Source organism: Bison bison, unplaced genomic scaffold (genome assembly GCF_000754665.1).
Source record: "Bison bison bison isolate TAMUID 2011002044 unplaced genomic scaffold, Bison_UMD1.0 scf7180017864066, whole genome shotgun sequence".
In the NCBI taxonomy this organism is placed as follows: Eukaryota; Metazoa; Chordata; class Mammalia; order Artiodactyla; family Bovidae; genus Bison; species Bison bison.
In genome coordinates, this window is record NW_011494638.1 from 6,172,962 (window position 1) to 6,196,058 (window position 23,097).

General features: G+C 39.5%; 1 protein-coding gene across 2 annotated transcripts in view; it reads right to left on the reverse strand.

Annotated features, from left to right (window-relative positions):
- ALDH1A2 (aldehyde dehydrogenase 1 family, member A2) overlaps positions 1–22,656 on the reverse strand; it is a 127,834-nt gene extending 105,178 nt beyond the window's left edge. For both annotated transcript variants that reach the window (XM_010836812.1, XM_010836811.1), the window contains exon 1: positions 22,379–22,656. In XM_010836812.1, coding sequence (XP_010835114.1) covers positions 22,379–22,495 — 117 coding nt within the window. In that variant the 5' untranslated portion in view covers positions 22,496–22,656. The remainder of the gene's footprint in view (positions 1–22,378) is intronic.
- Positions 22,657–23,097: the final 441 nt, after the last annotated feature.

The window sequence follows — 23,097 nt, forward strand, 5'->3', positions numbered from 1 at the left end:
ACTCAATTCAAATATGACCTCTTGGTAAAACCTTCCCAAATCCCTTCAGACAGAGCTAAATGCAGACCTCTAGCTTCTACCTAGTATCTGTTGCTGCTGCTGCTGCTAAGTCGCTTCAGTCGTGTCCGACTCTGTGTGACCCCATAGACGGAAGCCCACCAGGCTCCCCCGTCCCTGGGATTCTCCAGGCAAGAACACTGGAGTGGGTTGCCATTTCCTTCTCCAATGCATGAAAGTGAAAAGTGAAAGGGAAGTCGTTCAGTCGTGTCGGACTCTTAGCGACCCCATGGACTGCAGCCTACCAGGCTCCTCCATCCACGGGATTTTCCAGGCAAGAGTACTGGAGTGGGGTGCCATTGCCTTCTCCAGCCTAGTATCATAACATCCTAAAATATTTTATCTCTGGTCAAAGGTATCTGTCCACTACTAAACTGTTCCCTCCTTAAGGACAAATAGTATGTCACTATGTCATCTTTATTTTTGTATCTCCAGTACCTAGAAAAGGAACAGTGAAATAGTAGTTGCTCAATAAGTGTTAGGTATGTATATGTATCATATGAGAAAGAAGTACTTTCTTAAAACAAAAAGTAAAACAATATATGTTTTGAATTCTAGGAGTCAAAATTCTTGCAACTCAAGAATCATTTTCATCTATCCAGGGAAGTTGGTCCCTCAACTGACATTGAGCAGCGTCTCACTAACACCATATGCTTCCCACTCTTTCTTGTTTGAACTGAGGTTACGATAATCAACCTTCATCCAGAATATGGTTTTGGATACACACTGTGACCACTGAGACAATGGAGTTATTAACTTACCTAGGAAGACTGCTGTACCACAGTACCCTGCCAGTCAAAGTGGTTCAGAAGGAACTACTTTCCTCTGGGGCCTGGGGCCATAACACTGGAATTCTCTTGACTGATCTGACACCTGCAGAACCAAACTGGAATTTCAGTCTCCTCCTTTGACCACTACCAATTAAGTAGTGTGGCCATTTTATAGCTCATTATTTAGGCTGACTACACCTAGAGGCTATTTATAAGAGGACACTACTTTAACAGTCCTATTTTCTTCCACAGTGAAAGAAGGAAGAATAGGTGAAGTGCTTGTATTCTGGTCCTAGTTTCACACTAAACTTTCAGCGTGTCTCACACCTTCCCCAGCCTTCTTTCATCTAGAACACCAGACTTGGTAACCAAAGACAGGCTCATCCATGGCGCCTGTGATACAAATCTTCCACCCAGCCCCTTAACAGACATTCATAATTGACTGTGACACTTTACAGCTGAACTCCTGAATACTTTTCAGCATGGCACATTAGAAAGCTAATACTAACTGAATGGAAGATGCCACCTCTAAGGACTTCCCAGTTCGGATACTCTGCCTATCTGAGGTACACACGTGTGTCCACTAGTGGGCGCTCAATAAGAGAGTTTATCAGAGGTTCTGCGACTGCAGATTTGTCTTACTCCTTCTCTAAGTGCATGCTGGTGTTTCATAACTACTTGAATAATAGTTAATAGATCTCCATGCCCATAAAAGAGTCCATCCTCCAGGTTAAAAGTTACTTCCTTTTCCAATTATGTCTAATACTCGAATATGCAACTAATGTACTAGAAAGATGTCATTTGAAAAAAAGTAAATTTAGATGGGAAAAAGTTCTATAACAAACATTTTTAAACTCATGCAAAGTGACCACCAAGAACAACTGGAAATAGCCCGCTCACCCCCAACTGATGTTAAGTTTCTTACTGTGAAATTATGCAGCATGCCAAGCTCATACTTTTGATATCCAAGTCTCATAAAAGCACTATTTTTAAATGCACTAATGAATTAACACTCTTTATTTTTTGGTCTAAATATAGCAGAGGCTGCTCTAATGAGGAAGAGAGAGATTCAAGGAACCGAAAGGGCCTTACATACAATCTATACTGAAGGAAATTGTTATATTGTCAAAAAGGAGTCCAATGACTGGCCCATGGTCATACAGCCCGTTAGTGGCTGAACGGGGACTGGAATCCAATATCCTGATTTCCAGCCCAAGGCTTTTGCTAAATTTAAATTTTGTTTAGAAAGCAGATTTGATGGTTGACCAGGAAATATAAGCATCTCTTCCACAATGCCTCTTCAAAATGATTCAGCACAAGGAACTTTGTTTGAGTCTTTTTTCCTTCAGCACAATCAACAAGGTGACAGCGAAACACTTTTTCATTTTCCTTCTTGAAGGCAAATGTGTTAGGGAAACAATGGTGGTTTACATCCCTAGTGGACCCCGCTCGGAGGTGAGATCCTGGGGAGATTCCGCATTCTCCTCACCTGCAGAAGCAGCAACTTCTGCCAGAGGACAGCAGCCACGCTACTGCAATCCTCAGATAGAAAATTATTTTCCCGAGGCTTCTTAAAGAAGAGTTTGTGCAATTTTACAACCATAGGGCTATATCTGAGGGTCCAGGAAGGGGACTTCAAAACCCATCCTATCCTAATGACTTCCCACAGAATGGCTAATTTTGGATATGCAGATGAAAAAGGAAATGGCCAACCTTGCCTGATTTAGGGGCTGGTTACAAGTTCACTGCATCAAAACAATTCCTTTTTCATATGTTCCTTTCTCTGCCAAGTCTAGGTATCAAAACAGGCATCAAAATGCCAGTCTTTATGAAATGGTCACACCTATCTCTCAGTTACCTCACCAGCTAAGGGAATTAAAAGTAAATTCATAATGGCAGTTTATTAGGGACATGCCACACAGGCAGTTGGACAAAACCTGTAAGTACAATTTCCTTCTGTAATTATTTCATAGCATCCTAGAATTCTGGAAACCTGATCAGGAAATGTCATCTATTTCCCCATCTCACAAATTTTACTCCCTTCCTGGTGGAATGCTTTTAAGAATTCTGAAACAGACAATTCTCCACAGGTCTTCTGCCAGACATAAGTGCCCCTTCCCAAACCAGAAAGGAACAGACATCTCCTGGCATTCAAGAGAAGTGGCCTGAAATACGAACGAAATATCTGGTTGTGTCCTTGGCTTTAAACAGTAAAGTTTATAAAGGCAGGCTTTTTGAAAAGGCAGGCCAGTTCAAATTATTGGGTTGAATTTATATGATTTTTTTCAAAAGACACCCTCAGGATAACAACATAATATGCAAGTCTCTTCTCCCCAGGACAAGTGTAGAGACTGAAGTTGCTTAATTAAATCAACAGTAATTAAATGCCATAAGGGTCATGTCTCTGTATGTGAAAAAAAAAAGTAGGAAATTTACTGAGGACTGAGGTGACTAGCCTTGCATGTACGTCTTTATCTTCCTTATAGAACAAACTAGAATGGAAGTACTAGAGTTGAAAGGTCTCCAGTTAAAATCAACCTGCCCTTTACCACTTGTCTAAGCCTGAAGAAGTAAAGTGAAAGTCGATCAGTCGTGTCCGACTCCCTGCGACCCCGTGGACTATACAGTCCATGGAATTCTCCAGGCCAGCATACTGGAGTGGGTAGCCTTTCCCTTCTCCAGGGGATCTTCCCAACCCAGGAATTGAACCCAGGCCTCCTGCATTGCAGGTGGATTCTTTACCAAGGGAGCCACAAGGGAAACCCTGTGTAAGCCTGCTGCTGCTGCTGCTGCTAAGTCGCTTCAGTCGTGTCCGACTCTATGCGACCCCATAGACGGAAGCCCACCAGGCTCCCCTGTCCCTGGGATTCTCCAGGCAAGAACACTGGAGTGGGTTGCCATTTCTTTCTCCAATGCATGAAAGTGAAAAGTGAAAGTGAAGTCGCTTAGTCGTGTCCGACTCCTAGCAACACCATGGACTGCAGCCTACCAGGCTCTTCTGTCCATGGGATTTTCCAGGCAAGAGTACTGCAGTGAGTTGCCATTGCCTTCTCCGGAGTGTAAGCCTGAGCCATCTTAAATAAGACTTTCAAACTCTTTGAGCTTTGTTTCCTTTCCAGAAAAAGCAGTAGGCCTAGTCTTTGCAAAGCTACTGCACAATCAGGTGAGCTAAAATGTGAATGTGCCTAAGGATTAGCTGGCTACAATGGAAGTTTCTCCCTTTCCTAAGTTCCTTGAAGAAAGGTCTCCCAGCAATATTTGGAGTCCCCCATGTTCTACAGGTTCTAACACACCATCTAACATGCAGTCAGTATTCAGAAGATTTCATAAATCAAGTTACTAGGGAAAAAAGCAAAGATGGGATAAGGGATTCAGACTGGCTGTCAACAGGAATTTGATTCTTTCACAAGCTCTAATTTGTTTTATAAATCTCAGCAGTTTCTTGGATAAAGATTCAGAACAGTGCACCTCAACCACATAAGCCAAGCCATATCACTTGGCCACTTCTGCAGCAGGAGGTTAATGGAGGACAAATCGGGTTTACCACACTTTCAGCCCACAGCAAAGTGGCCGTGACAACACAGAGAGGCTGCCATGGATTTTCTAATTGTAGGATCTAATCCCAGGGACAGAGGAGCCTAGTGGGCTGCCATCTATGGGGTCGCACAGAGTCAGACACGACTGAAGCGACTTACCAGAAGCAGCAGCAGCAGCAAACCCCTGAGGAGTTCTCAAAGCAGCAGGTATTAATAGGAGTTAGGTGTAAATAATTTCCTATCCTCAATGAATCTTTGACATAAAGCTGCCATGGTTTTATTTCAGTAATAAAAGGTTTTGTTTTTTTAATAGTAAATGCTTCAAATGATCTGTATTAAATCCTGCAGTAGATTATGTTTTGGAGAGTTGAATTTTACTCAACTTGCCACTACACTGCTTTTGGTTCATCAAAGGAGAGTACCAAATAGCAAATCAATAACCAGACTGATCTATTTATAGGGAAAAGTTCAATTACTTTTAATTAAGAGTAGAAAGAAGTAGTCTGAGGACTTGTCATATGTTAGTTATCTCCATTTACATGATTGTTTCTTCTGACATACTTCAAAGAGATTTCGGTCAATAGGGTACAGACAGCACTATCACTGAACTATATGAAATTAAATTTCTATTGTTATAAAAAATTATATTGATGATCACCTCAGGATACTACCTTGCAAAGCTGGTAGCCTTTGAATATTTTAATCTAAGGTAATAAAGGTATTTTTAACTTAAAGGAAAAAAACCCTGACCTTATTTACTTGCAATTAAGAGGCTATCTATATCAAATAAAACAAGTAAATGTCCAGATCACTTATGGGGTGAGGTGAGAAGTTTCCTATTGAAATATCTAGGTAGTCAGAGCAAAAGTGGTTCTCCTGTCTTCCATTCTTTGCTTTGCTTCACGCCAAAACATCTGGCTAAAAAGTGAAAAAACACCCAAATGGCATTGTATAGGAAAACACCTAGATGATTGATTACATTTTTCACTTTAAAGTCAATGTTTTGATATTATAAAGACATGGCTTTTGTTCAATAGGTGTAATCGTTTACTGGCAAAAAGCATGGTTTTACAAAGCCTGTCTGACAAGGACTAGTTTATCAATCTTAATTTTAATCAATTAACAGTTTTAAATAATAGACCCAATATTGTATGCCCTGAACCCCACTTATTCTGAGTCCTAGGCTGAAAGGCAGGAAAAAGGAAAAGTCTTTATTAGAAAAGACTGCAAACTACACTTTCAAAGTATGCAGAAAGAGCAAGGTCAAAGAAATGAGAAATCAGAGGCAACATTTTAAAATAGCTTTAAAATGTTAATCTAAATTGATTGTGCCAGAGTATTTTAAAATAAATGCTATATGCCCAACATATTACACTAATATGCAATGATTACACAAATTGTGTTAATGTTGTAAAGAGAAATAAGTTAGGGCATTAGCAGAATTCGGCAGCCAAGATCCACCCAGCTTCTCACGTATCCGTCTAACCTCAAGATCTGTTTCTGAAAGTGAAAGGACACTGATGAGAGTAGAGACAAAAGATCATCAGTCATGTTCCCCAGAGAGCAGTTCCGTTTGGGCAGCCTTCAGGACACAAGGCCAGAACCACATGAACTGGGAGGCGAGGTATGGGGGTGGGGGGCTCCTTCTTTCCCGGGATGAAGCCACTTGGATCATTTAAAGGGCTCTGGGGGTAATTCCAAGACCCTGTGATACAAACTAGGGTAGACCCAGTGTTCTAGTTGATTCAGGACCCCAAGGGTTATGGCAAGGTTTCTCTTCCACACACCTAAACTGCCTAATTTCCCCAGGCTCCCTTAGTAATACCACCAGCTTTGACTAGCACCTATATTGAATCTCATGGAGGTTTTTTTGGTTGTCTTAGGTGTCCTAAGATCAAATTCTGCCTCCCCACTGCTTTCAAACTATTTCTTTATGGATCAAATTTCTACATGTATAAAGACTGCTAAATGGTGTGACTTAGGTGTGTCATTTGATCTTTCTATGGCTCAATTTTCTCATCTCTAAAAGGAGAAAATCAGCTCATCCAGTGGCTGGGAAGATTAAGTATTGGATGGCTGAAAACCTGATACAGTGCACACTCAAATTTTTAATTGATTCTGATTCTGAATGCAAATCATCAATTCAAGGCAATTTATTAATGCTCTTAAAAAGTTACTCACTCCTTGTTCTGTGTTTATCTGTTCATTTATTCTTCTGTTGCCAGTAAGTAAGACCCTTTGTCCAACCATGGGACACACAGGGCAAAAGGATGGGAAAAGAAGGTAAGGACGGTGAAGGCCGTCCAGCACACTGACTGCTCAGAATTTCTGACTGAGACCCTTTCCAGATTCAGCCACGAAGACAGTCTAATGCTGGAATGTTAAGCCTGGCCCTGGCAGGGTCTGAGCAGTGGTGTGGGACATATGCTCAAAGAAGAAACTTCAGGAAAGGCTTTAAGGCTTTCTGTCATCTTGAGAAAGCAGAATGTGACTTGATTTCTTTTTGTTTCTGCTTGGAAACAAATGTTCCTTTGCCTATCTTTCCTAGGTTTAATTAGTCTTCTGTCTTTCTCAGAATTCAGCCTGTTCATTTGCAAATGGAAGACATCAGAAAGGCTAGTGAGTGTGGGTGTTGGGGTGGGAAGGAGCCTGAAGTGTTTATTTTCAAAGCCACGGGGGTCCCCATTTGAAAAAGCACCCAGCTTATCTCAATGTTTTTGTTTGTATGATTTTGAATTAAAAGGTTGGAGCAATTCATTTAGGAGATTAAGCTGTCTTACAATGGGCCTAGTTGCCCTATTTATTTACTAGTATTGCTAGGGTTAAAAAAAGGTATTTCTACTATACTCATTTTCATTATTCAAGTACAACAATTTTAAAGGATTCCTTTGGTCTTTGATTTTTATTGCCAAGTCATTTTACATTAAAATCATATTCATCTGTTGGTCACAGATAAAAATCACAAGCCATGTATGTAACAGTTTAGGGTTGTCAATCGGTTAAATATCAATTTCAGAAAAATAACAAATTAAATTTCAGTATAATAATGTCCCCAAATCATGGGGCATAGTTGTATTTAAAAAGTATTCATTATATATCAAAAATTCAAATTTAACTAGATGCCCTATATTTTACCTGGTGACCCTACCAGGTTTTCATGGATGTTGTACACATTCCAAGGATGAAAACTGGGAGACAGTCCATGTTATTATTATTTATTATATTTAAACTTGCTTCCTGCAGATCTGAAGTACTTCCTCAGTCAGAATAATAATTCCTAGCTAATAAACAGATATACTGATACCTCAGGAAATCAACTGAATTCTGACTACAGGATGAGACCTAGTTCTAACCATTAAAGCCCATTCCATTTATGGTAATTTTTCTCATTTAGAAAAAGTAAAACACAAAAGGGACAAATGATATCTTCAGTTGAATTAGAAGTTAATGTCACAACCTACTACATTTAACGACCAATAAATATCATCTTTCATTATGTTACAAAGCAAACATTCTGTGCAAAGAGGAGCTTGAAACGTCCCAGTGTATATCCTAAGGTTGAAGAGGTCTTTGATCCAATAAATGAGTGTTTTCTCCACAAGAGACTAAACATTTGCTTGTGACGGTAAACAAACAACAAGCTGAATTTTATATTGCACAACTATTTTCATGTGTCTGTTGATAAAAATAAATAAACAGTGCACAGTTACTAGATTTTTTTCTTTCAGTTAAAATATTTGTCCACAATTTAAATGTCAGCAAATATTTTCAAACATAATTATATCTATTTTGTATTTAAGTAATTAAATTCTTCTTCTTTGCTCTTGGTCATTACAAATATACAGAAAGGTCTGTATGCCTGATGCCTTCCCTACTCCGAGAATTAAATTGTCATATTTGTAGTAATTCATTCCTAAAAGTCCTGAGTTAATAAGATGTGATGAATTAATGAGCCTAGTTGAGCATAGCTTATAGAGTCAATTTCATGATCTTAAAGTCACATCTAATATTTAGAAAGCAATTTTTTTTAATAGACCTAAAATCACCTTAAATTTTCTTTTCTTTCTTTTTTCTTTTTCAAAATAGTTACCTTCCCAGAAAAGGGGTGGAGGGAGGAGACATCAAATGAAAAGCTCAAATTAACCTTCAATATTTGGTGAAAAAATTCCTTTTTGCTATTTACATAAAATATAAGAAAAGTCTTGCTAGGATGTGATTTTGAAATAAATCTCATGTTGGGGTTAAGGCTTGCTAAGAAATGCCACTGAAAGCTGCCACTTGACCCGGAATTCCTCTACAAGAAAAACTAGCCACAACTACATGTGAGACTTATAAGAGAAACTGCCGGAATGTCAACTTCATTTGCAGCAGCCCCATATGGCCTGATCACTCTCCCTGGCATGATAAATCACTGGCAGAATCCTTACCTTCCTACGTTTGATCTCTGCTCAGCAAGATGTGGTTTTGATGTGAAGAACTCCAGATCTCTTGGGTCAGAGACAAATAGCAGTGGCACTGACCTGCAAAGTGCTAAGTCTCTATTAGACTCAAGTGAAAAGCCGTAAGCTTCTGACAAGTTCCCTTTCCACAGAGTTTACCCGACCCACTGTGGTTTTCATGAGCTGAGGTTGACAGAGAAACTGCCAAAATCCTTCGGCAGAAAAGTGCCAACAAGCCCTTTTTTCCTACCACCATTACCAAGTATTAAAATCAATGTTCCCTAAGACTTTAAGGAAGAATTCTCTTGGGAGTTACTAATCGAATTTCTAGTACTCTGAGTGTTTAGTAAACACAACAATTTTTTATTTCCAGTGGATCTTTATGACACCGCTAATCACTCATTTATATAACTAGAGTCATTAATAGAGATTTCTATGGACTACTTTTTGGTAATTATAAGGACATCCTTGGGAAAATATTTTTTAAAACCACTGTTTTGAGTGAAAATCTGGGGTCCCGGAAAGCCTTGTAACTAGATGTACAAACAAGTTTGGTATTTTCCTTCTGATCTCATAATCCCATATTGGGATCCAGGAAATTAAAGAGTTCTGAAGAGTCAGGGTGGGATGAAGAAATCTTACAACTCATCTAGCCATGTTTGTAAGTACTAGGTGGGTTAGTAAACAGGCATCTCATTCTGTCCTATTACTTCATAAGTAATAAAAGTTAGGTCCAAGGAATTTAAGTAACTTAATCAGTATCACAAAGCATTTTCAGAGTGTGGTGTAGAAGGAAGCACTCAATAAGTGATTGAGTAATTTGTTCATTCAGTAATTCAGTGCATATTTACTGTGTGCCTACATATACAAGAAACTGCTAAACGAGCACACATCCCTGGCAGAGCTGGCACCAGAACCCAGATCTTCTAGTGCAGAGTCCCCTGTCTTGTTCAGTACTCTACAGCACACCCTGAGGGGCTTCTATTTCAAAGAAAGGGACAAGTAAGTGGGAGTGGAGGAGGGATTTTTCCATGAGAGAAAGAGAGACGGAAGGAGGGAGGGAGAGAGAGGGAATATGAATATGTTTTCTCTAAAGAGAGAAAGCTATTTATTTCAAAACACTTTACCCTGGAATTCACTTTCTAGTCCCAGATTTTGTCTATTAGTAACTCTGCAAACGGATCAGACAATATAATTTTCTATTAACAGTATTCATCCATTTACGCATTTGTTCAAACACAAAGATGTGTTGGACCATACTTTGTGCCAAAGCTGTAATGATAACAGTTTTCATGAAAATTTGAATCCAAGAAGTAGCCTAGGCAATAAGCAATAGTCAGATCCCTTGATGTGACATTATCAAACACACAAGTTACACAGCAGTAATAATAAAGATCTGAAATAAATCTTAAAAAACACATATGAAAGGTTTCTCCCTTTGTGTTCAGAAGTCATTTATGACCATAAAAATAAAAGACAGAATCACTTCAAAAACTGTAAGACAAAAAATGATGTGAGATTTTAGCTGGCTGTAATGATGAGGAGTTCTGAGAAAGCAAAAACTGTGCTATCATTTTAGCAGCTGTATTATTTCAATAGCTATCCCACTACACTCTCACAATTGAAGACACTCATAAATAAGCCCTTCATTAGCTCTCTGTAGAACCAAGTCACTGACTTTACCAAGTGTTCATAAAAGCAGAATGTTGGTTTCTATTTTAGCTAAATGTAGTTTATGCACTCATATTTGTACATACATGTCTATGCTTAATGTTGAGCAACCATCTCTCTCCTTAAATTGGATCATCAGGAGTTCCAAAAATCACTGCATTTTATGTACTTTTCTTTATTCCTTCTCTGTTGGAATTCCCGGTAATGATACCAGAATGTGGGCAAACCTCATTAGTCTTCCTGCTGTTTACAAGACAGGATTTATGCTCAATGTGCTGAACACAATGACACATATCACTAAGTGGTTACAACTACTACCCAGGCTTTCATCTGAGAAATTTTTCACAGGGTACAAATACCTATCAGCATGGAGAAACATGGAAGAGCAATTACAGCCAACACGTGTAGTCTTTTAAGAGTACCTAATAAATACCCATTTGTGAAGGTTAATTTAATGCAACCTAGGCTGTTATCTGGAATAGTATATGTCACCAATTCAATCCATTAAGTAATTACTAAATTCTCAAGAGGGCTCACAGAAGTCAAATGTGGTTATTCCAGGTTCATTGCTTCTGGTCTCCCTAGGGACCATTCAGGCCAACAGCTGGAAGAGCTGACTACAAAGGTTCCCAGGCACAACTAACAATTTTTATGAAAACAGGTAAATGAGTCTAACCAAGGAATGAGGGTCATCAAGGGCTTGTCTGAGAGGAATACTTTGGGAAGGAGAAGAGAAGCACAAGGGTGTAAAAAATTTTAAAGGAGATGAAAACGGTAAGAAGAAGGGGTGTCTGGCTGGGAAGTAGTGGATAAAGAGAAATGCTTTCTCTCTAAAAGTGAAGACAGAAGTCTGGAGATTATAACCTGGCTTAAGGGCAATAACTTGACAGTTGTTTCTTTAGATAGGATTTCTGAGCCATTTCCAACGAAACATTAATTGTGTATCCCAATCACTACCAATTTCTGTCACCGAAACTCTGTTGAAATTTGAAAACTGCACTTTATTTCTCTATTCTGCATCCCTGCTGAAGTGACATGGAAGAGATGGATCCAAACAAGTCAAGTCTTAGCGAGAAATGGTTGCTCATAAAAGGCAAGATACAAATATCCACCCAGCTCTTTCTAAGTCAAGTGCCTCTCCCACACCATTTACAGTCAAGTAACATAAAATGATGGCTTATGCATAGTGGGAGAGAAAAATTTGAAAGATTGTGAAATATATTCACTTTCTACAGTCTCATTAATCCTCACTCCCAAATGGATCTGAAGTAACCATACCAAAGAAAAGCACTTTTTGACTGAAAAAACAAACAAGCAGGTGTTATTAAGGGCCCTATGTGACTTAGCCAACCAGTGAGAATCCAAAAATACAATTCTTTCCCATAGCCTATGGAATCACATCTACCCAGGTGACTCATACCCCAAACGTTGATTGCATCAACTGTTTTTTTGTTTGAACATACTCTGTCATGTGTGTTTTATGTCAGGCAGAAATTGTGGCTGATGATAGCTATGGCAATACCAACTGGACTTAAGGTTGGGATTTATAGTCAGAGAACTGGGTTTGGGATTATCTTGTAAAACATTTAGCAGAGCTTTAGGCTAATAATTCAATTATTATTATTCTTTGGTCTTTGTTGTGGTTTCTGTGCTTGTTCTTGTTGCTATGAGGAGGGAAGGAAAATGATTATTTGAGGCTTAGAAGAGCCACCTACAGCTGTTGATCCTGGAAAAATTAATTAACGTTAATATGCTTGATTGTACCACTTATAAAATGGGGATGTTAATAGAATATTCACATAATAGGACTGCCACAATTATTAAAAGTAATCAATGTGAAAAGTACTTTGGAAACTGTAGTATTAATAATGAAAGGATAATATGTTAATTAAGAAAGTATTAATCAAAAGATAATTCATTGCTATTAGTAGCTATCAGTGATAAAATATAACAAGTATTCACTCAACAAATACTTCCTAAGCAGTTATGCTGTAAGATACTAAATAGAGACTTCCACGTACCAACATGAATAAAAGTTTAGAATCTAGTACAAATTAAGAGTAGAAGAGTACACAGAAAAATATAATACAAGGCAAAAATTACACATTTTAGTAGCAGTACAAACAAGTAACAAGGACTTTCAGAGATCATATTCACGCTAAAAAAATACGTGTGGAGTCAACTCCGTGAGGTATTACATAAGTAAAATGCCTAGAAGGACTAGATCCAGTTTTAAGGTTGGAGAATTTTATTCTTCAGTTGGTTCTTTAGAATTAGAGGCACACATGCATGGATCAAACAACTTACGAAATCCAAATACAACAGTGAATGTGTAACACCAGCTTTGAGTTTAGAACACAATGAGTTCAAATATTAACAAAAAATAAAGTGATGTTATTTTCAAGCTCAGCACGAAGGAATAATTTAAATTCTCTAAACTAACAGGATGAAGCACAGTACTGATTCAGTTAATCAAGAAAAAGGTCTATTAGATGTCCGATTTCACGTTACAGTAATCGTCACCGTTCCATTTTTCTCCAGTCCCAAACACAAAGGGCACATAGTGAAGAATTCTGGACCTCTTAATCTTGGTCCAAAATTGCACAGAATACAGTTTTAACTTTCTTCATACAGTAATATTGTTTGATTTTCCTCTGTGTTACATTGTTCATCCTTAACATTTATCTGTATCATTATATACAAACAGATAGCAATTATAGATGAATTAAGACACAAATGAAAAAGGTAAAACTTGTAATAATAAAAATAAACTTTCAGAAACTATATAGAAGAATGTCTTGAAAAACTTGGAATAAGTTTCTTAAAGAGCAAGTTCAAAATTACTAAGCATAATGGGAGAAAGACAGAAAATCCCTAATCATACCAAAAAAAAGAAAAAGGAAGAATAAGCACAAAGGGGAAGAAAATGTTCACAGAGAATGTAACTGCCAAAGGATTATAATTGGGTATATATAAAAATTGCTAAAAATCAATAACAAACACACATATATAGAAATAGAAATGAGCAAATGATATACTAGCCAATTCACAAAGGTGGAAAGCCAAATGGCCAACAAACATATGAAAAGATGTTCAACTTCACAAGAAATCAATGAAATGCAAATGAGAACAGCAATGAGATAACATTTCACACTCAGGTTGGCAGAATTCAGGAAGTATGGGAACTCCAAGTATAAGTGAGGATATTGAGTAATGGGGACTTTGATATACTGCTGATGGCAATGGCAACTAGTATAATGTGTTGGACAAATATTTGTCAATCGCTGATGAAGCTGCAGATATATCCATGAGTCAACAATAGCACTCTAAGAATATATCCTAGAATATATCTCACCCAGGCAGATAAGGAGATATGCTTAAGAATGTTTACTGGAATCGCAAAATGCTGGCAGTATCTTACATGTTAATAGTAGAATAAATTAAAAATTGGGTATACTCAAAGAATGGAGTACTATGCAACAATGACAATGAATGAATTACAGGTATATCCAACAACATGAATGAATCTTGAAAACACTAAGCCAATAAAGCAAACTGCAAAGAATATATATGGCATGGTTCAGTTCAGTTCAGTCGCTCAGTCACGCCCAACTCTTTGGGACCCCACAGACTGCAGCATGCCAGGCCTCCCTGTCCATCACCAACTCCCAGAGTTTACACAAACTCATGTCCATTGAGTCGGTGCAGCCATCCAACCATCTCATCCTCTGTTGTCCCCTTCTCCTCCTGCCTTCAATCTTTCCCAGCACCAGGGTCTTTTCAAATGAGTCAGTTCTTCACATCAGGTGGCCAAAGTATTGGAGTTACAGCTTCAACATCAGTCCTTCCAATGAATATTCAGGACTGATCTCCTTTAGGATGGACTGGTTGGATCTCCCTGCAGTCCAAGGGACTCTCAAGAGTCTTCTCCAACACCACAGTTCAAAAGCATCAATTCTTTGGCGCTCAACTTTCTTTATACATCCATACATGACTACTAGAAAAACCACAGCCTTGACTAGACAGACCTTTGTTGGCAAAGTAATGTCTCTGCTTTTTAATATTCTGTCTAGGTTGGTCATAACTTTGGCATAGTATGGTACCATTTACATTAAAAGGTTTAGAATGCGAGACAACAGTACACATCATTTATGAATATGTGTGTATGAACATATATCAGTGGGAAAGATAAATGCCAAATACCTCTGAGGAAGAAAGGAAAGGAGAGAGGGGACTGGGAGAAGTTCACAGGTAGAGAGCATCAATGTATTTCTTTAAAAAGATCAGAAGCAAATAGTGCAAACAGTTAAGAACAAACAAACCTGCGTAAATGTATACACGTTTGTTATATTGTCTACACTCTCCTGTATGACTAAAGTATCTGATCTCCTCTCAAGTATGTCTAAGAATACAAAGTGCTGCTGATGTGCTGAGCCTGAAACATCCCTTCTTTTGAATCATCATGGTGCTTCAAATGCACTCCTGTCAAGAATTCAGCATCTTCTATCATGTGCCACAGTCATTGGTGTGCATGTCCTCATCACACACCCAAGCAGGAATCCTCTCTAGCCTCTTCAGGACATTGCACACATCTATGTATCTTTTCATGCCAGACAGTGACTAACAATGCTTTGGACACAAGAGGCTCTAGTAAATGTCTGATGAATAAATGATGATAAGTAAATAAATTCAGGAAAGCAAAAGGGTGAGCTCTGGCTGCAGTTAAAAATAAAAATAACCCTGAGTAATGCAATTAGATAACCTTCCCTGTGAAAATCAAGTTATATTGGTACATCGGTTATCAGACTCTAAAATATAGAGAATTCACTGGTTTCATGTTCAGCCAATCAGTCTCATACTATTTCCTGATTTCCACCCAAAAAGGATTCAGTGAAGGAGTCCATTTTTCGCACCTCATGAAATAAGACTTTACGTTATCCTCTGTTGATCTGTAGAGATAGTTCATAATTCTGTCTTCCCAGTCAAGGTCTTCTTACTTCCCCCTCTTTTTTCCTTTAAACCCTCCAGCACTACACGTACCTCAGTCCATGTTTGGTGTTAGTCAATGATAGGGGCTGCAGGAGGAGGGAAACAGGTGATTTCTGCCTCGTAGTGAGTTTATTAAATTCACACTACTATGGCAGATCTACTCACATGGAGGTAGCCTCCATCCTTTCTGTGGGAAGAGACATATTGCTTACACCATTTTTTGACCAAGCTTAATCTCTTAGAAATCCCTAGAAATGACCTGGGGCAAAATCCTAAGAGTCACTGGACTTGAAATCCAAAGACAGGTTAGAAAAACTAAAATCATATAGAAGAAAGTATATAAAATATAATCTTTAATTATTTTTACTTTTTCTCCATAATTTATAATCAATATTGGAAACTGTTTTGGTACCCATGATACCCTCAATTCTGTCTAAATAAGGTGTTTTCCTTTCAACTGGACAATAGGTTTTATCTTTCCAGAGATCTAGAAATAAAGAAATTGCAACTCTGGCTCTCCAAAGGTCAGACTGTGGTAAGGAAAGGAAACAGAGCAGATATCTACTTCTGGAGGCAACAGAGCTGAACTGCAGTAAAAGGAAAGCTTCCTTCCATAATAAAAACTTAGAATGTTCACTCACAGATATTCTAATTTTTAACCACATTCTACAGAATTCAATAAACCCCTGTGTTTAGCCCCAGGCTAGTTTGTTCTGAGCCCAGCTAAAGTCTAGATGGTGAAAGCACTCAATTATTATTCCAACTGGAATTTTCAAAGGCTGGAAGTGTTTTCAAATTATGCGATAAAACAGAAAGTTGTTGTAAATAAACCATTAAGATTTGGAAGGGAAACAATTTAAACATAACTCTACCATCTTACAAGCAGACAAATTAGCAATTGAGAAATGCCAGAGATAAGAAATTCACAATTTGGGTTATCTCACATATCTGAAAGGTAAAATGGAATAAAGCACAAAGACATGTCTGAAAGGCAATTAAAAATTAACCAAGGTGGCATTATGGCAATCATTTCTATGCATTGGTTTGGGGTCTAAGGGGAAATGACTGGCTTTGAAATTAATTGTCACATTTTAGGAAGACTTTCAAAATAGTCCCTATGTGGTGCTTTTATTGTTTGGAGGGTGAAGTGCCCCCAAACTGGGAAATCAGGACCACTGAAAGGCTCTTTAATTTTAAAATGTATAAACTAAGATTATTTTCCATTTCAAAAGGCATCTACCTACTGAGAATGTCCTCCTATGCTATCATACTTCCCAGATTTATGAACCAACAACTTGACATGATCTTTAAGCTACTCAAACACCAGAAATGACTCTTTGCCATCTGACATTCAGGACTGGGTATAAAAGGCATGTTGATGCAGAGTTTTGGCACATGCGTCAGATAACTAATTTGATTACTAAAATCCTGGCTGGAAATTGTTTGATTCAGTAACTTTTTAGTAAAGAGAAGTCCTTGATAGGGAAACCTCCAAGGGGTCCCATCTGATAAAAATCCAGTGTAAACATATAATGATTCCACAGCTACCGAGAATATTAAACCCTTATGACTAATTAGAAAACAATGGACTGTTTCAGAAAACAGCTATTGACTATACAATTCCAATCTTCCTTAAAAGGGACATCCATCAATCTGAAGCAAAAATATATTCATCACTTCCCAAAAATGAAATGGAACTAGACTTTGGCTGACTGTCATTATATGCCACTTACTTTTACATACTTGCTCAGTCCTGACAACAACCATCATGTAAGGTAGGTACTACTATTACCTCAGTTTTGACAGATGTAGAAATTGACACTCAGTGAAGAAACTCCCTGAAAGGAGACACCATTCATACGTTGCATATTAATCCGTCTCCAGAATCTGGCACCGTATTTGGCGCTATGTGGTGAATAAATGCTAAATGCGCACAGCACTAAGAATTACAAATCTGACCTAGATTTGAACAAGGGCCTATTTTTAACCAAGAGCCTTTCTTTTTTCTAAGTAAGTCAAGACCTTATAAACTTAATGTGGGCCATACAGTCCTGTTGTAACTACCTGACTCTGACATTGTAGTAACAGCCACAGATAATATGTAAATAAATGGTTGTGGATGTGTTCCAATAAAACTTTATTTACAAAATCAAGCAGAAAGTCTATAGTGTGCTGACCCCAACAAGCTGTCACTAACTAAAAGATAAAAAATAGACATCAATATTTGTATTCCATTATCCAACTGAGAAAGACTAGAGAGAAAACTGTATATGTTGATATTTGAGATATTTTTGTTTTGGTCATGGATTGCTCATCAGGTTAATCATCGTCTAACATGAAAGAGAACTCACTATGCATGCCTGGCTGCAAGAAAATCAGACCTCACAGAACACGTTCTCAGAAGACTTTTTACCCTCATACAGAAAAACTAATTTCTCTTTTTATAGAAATAAAGGACAGAAGCACCTCAGCAAATGATTCCATATGATCCCTGCATATTTAACAGAAGGCATCAGGCAGAATCCAGAAAAATTATCTAATTCAAGTCCTACAATTAAGTTGTTTAGCTTCCCTGGGTTAAATGGAGATGATACAAACATGAGAAAGCTGTCCAATTGTGAAAAAGTATATTTTTGAAAACCCGAGGTCTCCTATAAACATGAAATTTGATTAACAACTTAGGATCAAAAAGACAATCTTGATTAGAGGTTTAGAAATAACCAAACCTTAAAGAGATAATCCCTGGGATAGATAAGAACCCTGCCCTAGACCTAAAAAAAAAGCCCCCACAAACTCATAGAAATAGCAAAAATAGTAATTTAAAGTCAGGAAATCAGAGGTCACAAAAAGGAGTTCCTTCTTAAGAGGAGTTGACCAGTTCATATTCTCTCCATGTTTCCAACAGAAGCAACACATAAAAATAAAGACTTAAACTTTTTCTCAAAAAAAAAAAAAAAAGTATGAGACTGTTAGGAAAAACAAAGTGTATGGTGAGGCAAGCTCTATCAATTTTTCATAAGTCTAGGCCAAGGTCTTCCTTATCAATTATTCCTATTTCTTCCTACTCTGTGTCCTTCAAAAGGTTTTGCAAGGATCTAAGATACATATGAAAGTGCTAGGTAAGCCGTTAGGCTCCATCACAATGTAAGTGGCATTATAAATGTTATCATTATTGTTATTATTACATCAATCTACTGAACTACTGCCATGCTGATAACCAAAATTTGGCATTCCATCTTTCTAAAAAGACCCTAAGCTCCTAGGAGTTCGATGTTTCTTCCAGAGCCCAACCAGTGTAATGAAAAGCACTATTACAGGAAGACAGCCACTTAAAAATTCTTTGAACTGAATTGAAATTGATCCCAGAAAACAGTAGATGTTCAAGAAAAGGTTGCTAAATGAATAAATAAAAGAATAAATAATAGTTGCCCAAAGCACATTAGCTCTAATTTTCAGTTTATTGCCTTCTATTTTTTTTTCCTTTTCTAGTTCAGTGGGTCAGTTCTCCATAACCCTCTTCTTCCCTATGTCCTAGCTCTCCACAGTATCAAATCCTGAAGGAAAATAAAACTACTACTAAAACAAAACACTACTCTTTATGGTAGTGTTTGTTATGGGCATAAACTTTCATCGAAAAAGTGATCAACAGAGAGATGGCATAATGACTGTGTGTGTGTGTAGTGGGGAGTTGGGGGAAGGAAGGACTAGTACAGCCAGAAAAGATGATAGAGACAATAGAGAAGGTAGGGGAGGGATACAGTCCGAAAATTTCCAAAGATCTGGGAATCTGGAAGAGATCTCCCCTGAAGTTAGGGGCAGTCACCAAAGTGCAAGCCTTGATTTTATCATATGTATACTCCTACAATATATTCATATATACAAAAATTTAACAATCAGACTGATAAAACAGGAACAACTCAGAAAAATCTTTAATCCATAAAGGCACAGCTAAAAACAATCACGCTCACTCCTGTGCAAGCCATTAAGCAGTCTTCTCAGGATACAAGGAAAAGAGTGCACATTTTCCTGGCCCCAAAGTGGTCCCTTTGCTACTTCATGTTGGTGGAGTTATCAGTCCTTCTTGACTAACAGTCTGCAGTTTTTTTTTTTTTTTTGGTTTTAACATATTCCTTTAAAAAGAATCAGTTTTAAAACTTGTTGGGGGTCTAGCTTGCTATATTAGGGAAATAAAATTAGACATATTCCCAAAATGGTATTATTGATCATTAGTCCTAAATGGGTGTTGAAATTTCAGAGAGATAGGCTTATTTTAAAAATTAGATGTAATTGCCTGAAATTCAACACAAAACCACGAGTTTAGCCCTTTCAGCATTCTTGGGGATTGAACTTTAATTTTGGAGCATTTTCACTGGATAGACAACAGCAGTAACTTTTATTTCTTATGGTCTCCTTTACTCCCCTTTTATAAAAAATGTAAAATACTTTTAGAAGAAGAAAGAAATGGTGAAAAATATATAAAAAAATAACATCACAAGTGCAAGTTTTCTGAACGCATGGTACTTAAAATTCTCAAAATATAACCATTTACATGTAAGTATGACTCTACTGGTCCTCAGACAATATTTTAAAATCCTATTGTTACATATCCTTCACTAAAATTATTCATTTAACAAGACATAAATTATTAAGGATCCATCTATATCTATCTGGTACCATTTTCTGATATAAATACTGTATTTCTTTCCTATGTGTTATTCAACAAGCTCTCTAGCATAATATTTTAGCTAGTGCCCTTTTAACAATTCCTATGAATGTGGTATCACTATTCTAAAGGACCAACTGCTGCACCTTGTTCATTCTTCTGCTTAAAATCACTAGTATAACTTCCCTCGCTTCTGATAAGTGAATTTTAAAAAACCTCTCCATTAATCTTATTTTCCTTTTAAGTAAAAAATCATGGCCCAGTACCCTCGGCTATCAAAAGAGCAGCTTGTGCTCTCTGTGTTAAAGATGCTGCTTGCCCATACCACTTGCCTCAGAAAATTCAGAAGTCTCACTAAGGGCCAAGGAGCAAAGCTGCTGGGAATGTTCACAGATACCTGATTTTACAAGATTTTGTGAAAAGAGATTGCCTTTAGATTAGTTTTGCTCAATGTTTATGAGGGTTGTTTGTCAAGCCTAAAATAAGGTGCCTCCTCCTCACAAATTAAAGAATCAAGTTACGATCCATTATTTCATTTCTGATTGTTTTTCTTTGTTGTAAGTGGGAAAGTGGATACTGGATAAAAGTCTCCCCTGAGCTAAAGGACTCCACATTAAAGGCTTCAATTAGCTATAAATCAGTTGTCTTTCCTACTGGGGCACAACAAGAGAAAAAAGGAAGCGGGGGTTGTCAGAGAAAAAGAGAGCTGGAAAAGCTTCCAAATTAAATTCCTAGATACCTACTACAAACCTAAAACTCCATTCAGGGGCTGTGAGGAAAATTCAATCTAAAGTAAGACTAAATCAAACCCTCCCAAATCTGAGGTCCCCCCTCCAGCACAGCTCTTACATCCCGAAACCTTTTAAAGAGAACCTGAAGAGGTTAGGGACCCTCATAAAACAAAACTCTTATGCTATGCGCTTTCCTTGCTGGTTCCTAAACCCGGAGAAGTGTCACACATTGGCACCATTGTTATGCAAACAATGCCTAAATGGTTGTAACCATTAACGACCTCTCATTAAAAAAGGCTTTCAAAAATTTGTCACACCATCTAAAAAGCTAACAGGTACATTAAATCCATCTAAATTGGCATTCAAAACACGAGCCACTCTGGTTTTTATCTTAAAATTCAGCGGGTAAAATTTCAAATTCTGATGGGTTTTTAAAAATATTTCTCTTTCAGTCCTTAAGACAAAACCAAACAATTCGTTCCTGGACAAAATTCAGTTTATCTAGTAATAAGCATGATGGCAAACAACTTTAACCGTGTTGCGTGAGCGCAGTATGCGTTTAGGTTGAATGGGCGATGTCTGGAGTAGAAATCAACGGAAAGGAATAGAAAATCAAGACAACTGTAAAAGGAACTCCAAGAAACATTATTTTGAATTGCATCTATTTCTCTCTCACACCCCAATGGCATAACATAACCTCCCCCGTATGTGTAATCAATACATTTATTCTATGTCCAATTTGTGGCAAGTAAATTCTATTTACATTAAGGTAGCGAACGCATTTCCTTTTTACGTTGTGGTGCAACAAAAATTAATTTCTGCCTGGGTAACCCGAGACGTCAGAGTTCGTTATAAAAAGCATTTTTTTTTTCAGTTCAAAAGCGAACCCGTTAATATGCACGAATTTAAAGACTTCTCAAGTTTTCCAGGAAAACTGCCACTACCTACAAAATTCGAATAAAACGCTGATATTGGATCTACTGTACTCAGAGGGCAGGTTTCCATGAAATCTGCAAAGGCGGCCGCAGCGCTGTGAGCCTGGACGATCCTATGCGACAGTCGCTGGCCGTGCCCCGCTAGGGCTGCGGGGTACCCGAGACGGTCCCCTGAAGGTGGACGGCCGAGAAGGCGGCCGAGAAGAGACTGCCAGGCTGCTCGGCCAACCCGGCGGGGAACCCTTCGAGGAGTGGAAGCGGTGCCGACGCCTTCTCCGCAGCAGTCGGGGCCCGGAGAACCGGACGAGGAGGCAGCGGCGGACGCGGGTTGGAAAGCAGCCGTTGACGGCGACTCTCAGGGCCGCGCGGCAGGCTGGCGGAGGCGAGTCCCCGACGCGTCCCAAGACCCCGGCGGGACTTGAGTAGCCCCAACGCCGAGGACCCGGTGTCCCTCTGCTGCGCGGGCTCGACGGGCTGGCCCGGAAAACCACAGCCCCACACCCCGTCCTCACCCCCTAACAGTCCACGGAGAGGAAAGAAGGTTCTGGAAAGTCTCCGTGGACGGCCGGCCCCCCGTGGCGCCTTACCTTGGTGTACTTGATCTCGAGGTTGGGCGTGGGCGACGGCAGGAGGTGCAGGGACGCCATGAGGGCGGCGGGGTCGGCCTTCACCTCGCCGGGCATCTCGATCTCACTGGAAGTCATGGGGGCGGGCCGAGGTCTCGCTCGCCCGCGGCGTGGGCAGTGCGGGCTGTGCGCGCGGTTCGAGAGCCGGGGGCGCGCTCGCCTGTATATAGGCAGGTGTCAAGCTGGGGCTCTTCTTATTGGACGTGAGGGCCGAGGCGCGGGGGGCTGGTCCATCCTACCTAGGACGCCCCGGCGCAGCCCCGATTTACATAAAGCCCGCCGCCCAGCGCCGCGCGGCTCGAACGCTTGAGACCCACGGTCAAGTGCGCCCGCCGCACGCTCTCGCCCTGAGCACCCGCGACCGCGGGGAGCAGCCCACGCGGCCGCCGCAGTCCTCGACGGCAGGAGCGCAAACCTGCGCCGCGGCCACTCGGGGCTCAGCCGCCGGGACTGGCCTCTCTCCGGCCGGGACAGCGTCGGCGGGAAGCACACCTTGGCCGATGTCGGGCGCCCGTCCCGGCCGTGGAAGCGGAGCGGGGGGCTGGCGAGGGGACCGGAGCGGCCCGGCGCTTACTCTGCCCCGAGAGCAGGACGAGGTGTCGGTGGGAGAAGCCCGGGCCCCGAGGGGTCCGGCCAAGGAAGGGGCAACCGACGCTGCGGCCGGCACATAGATCCCCTCC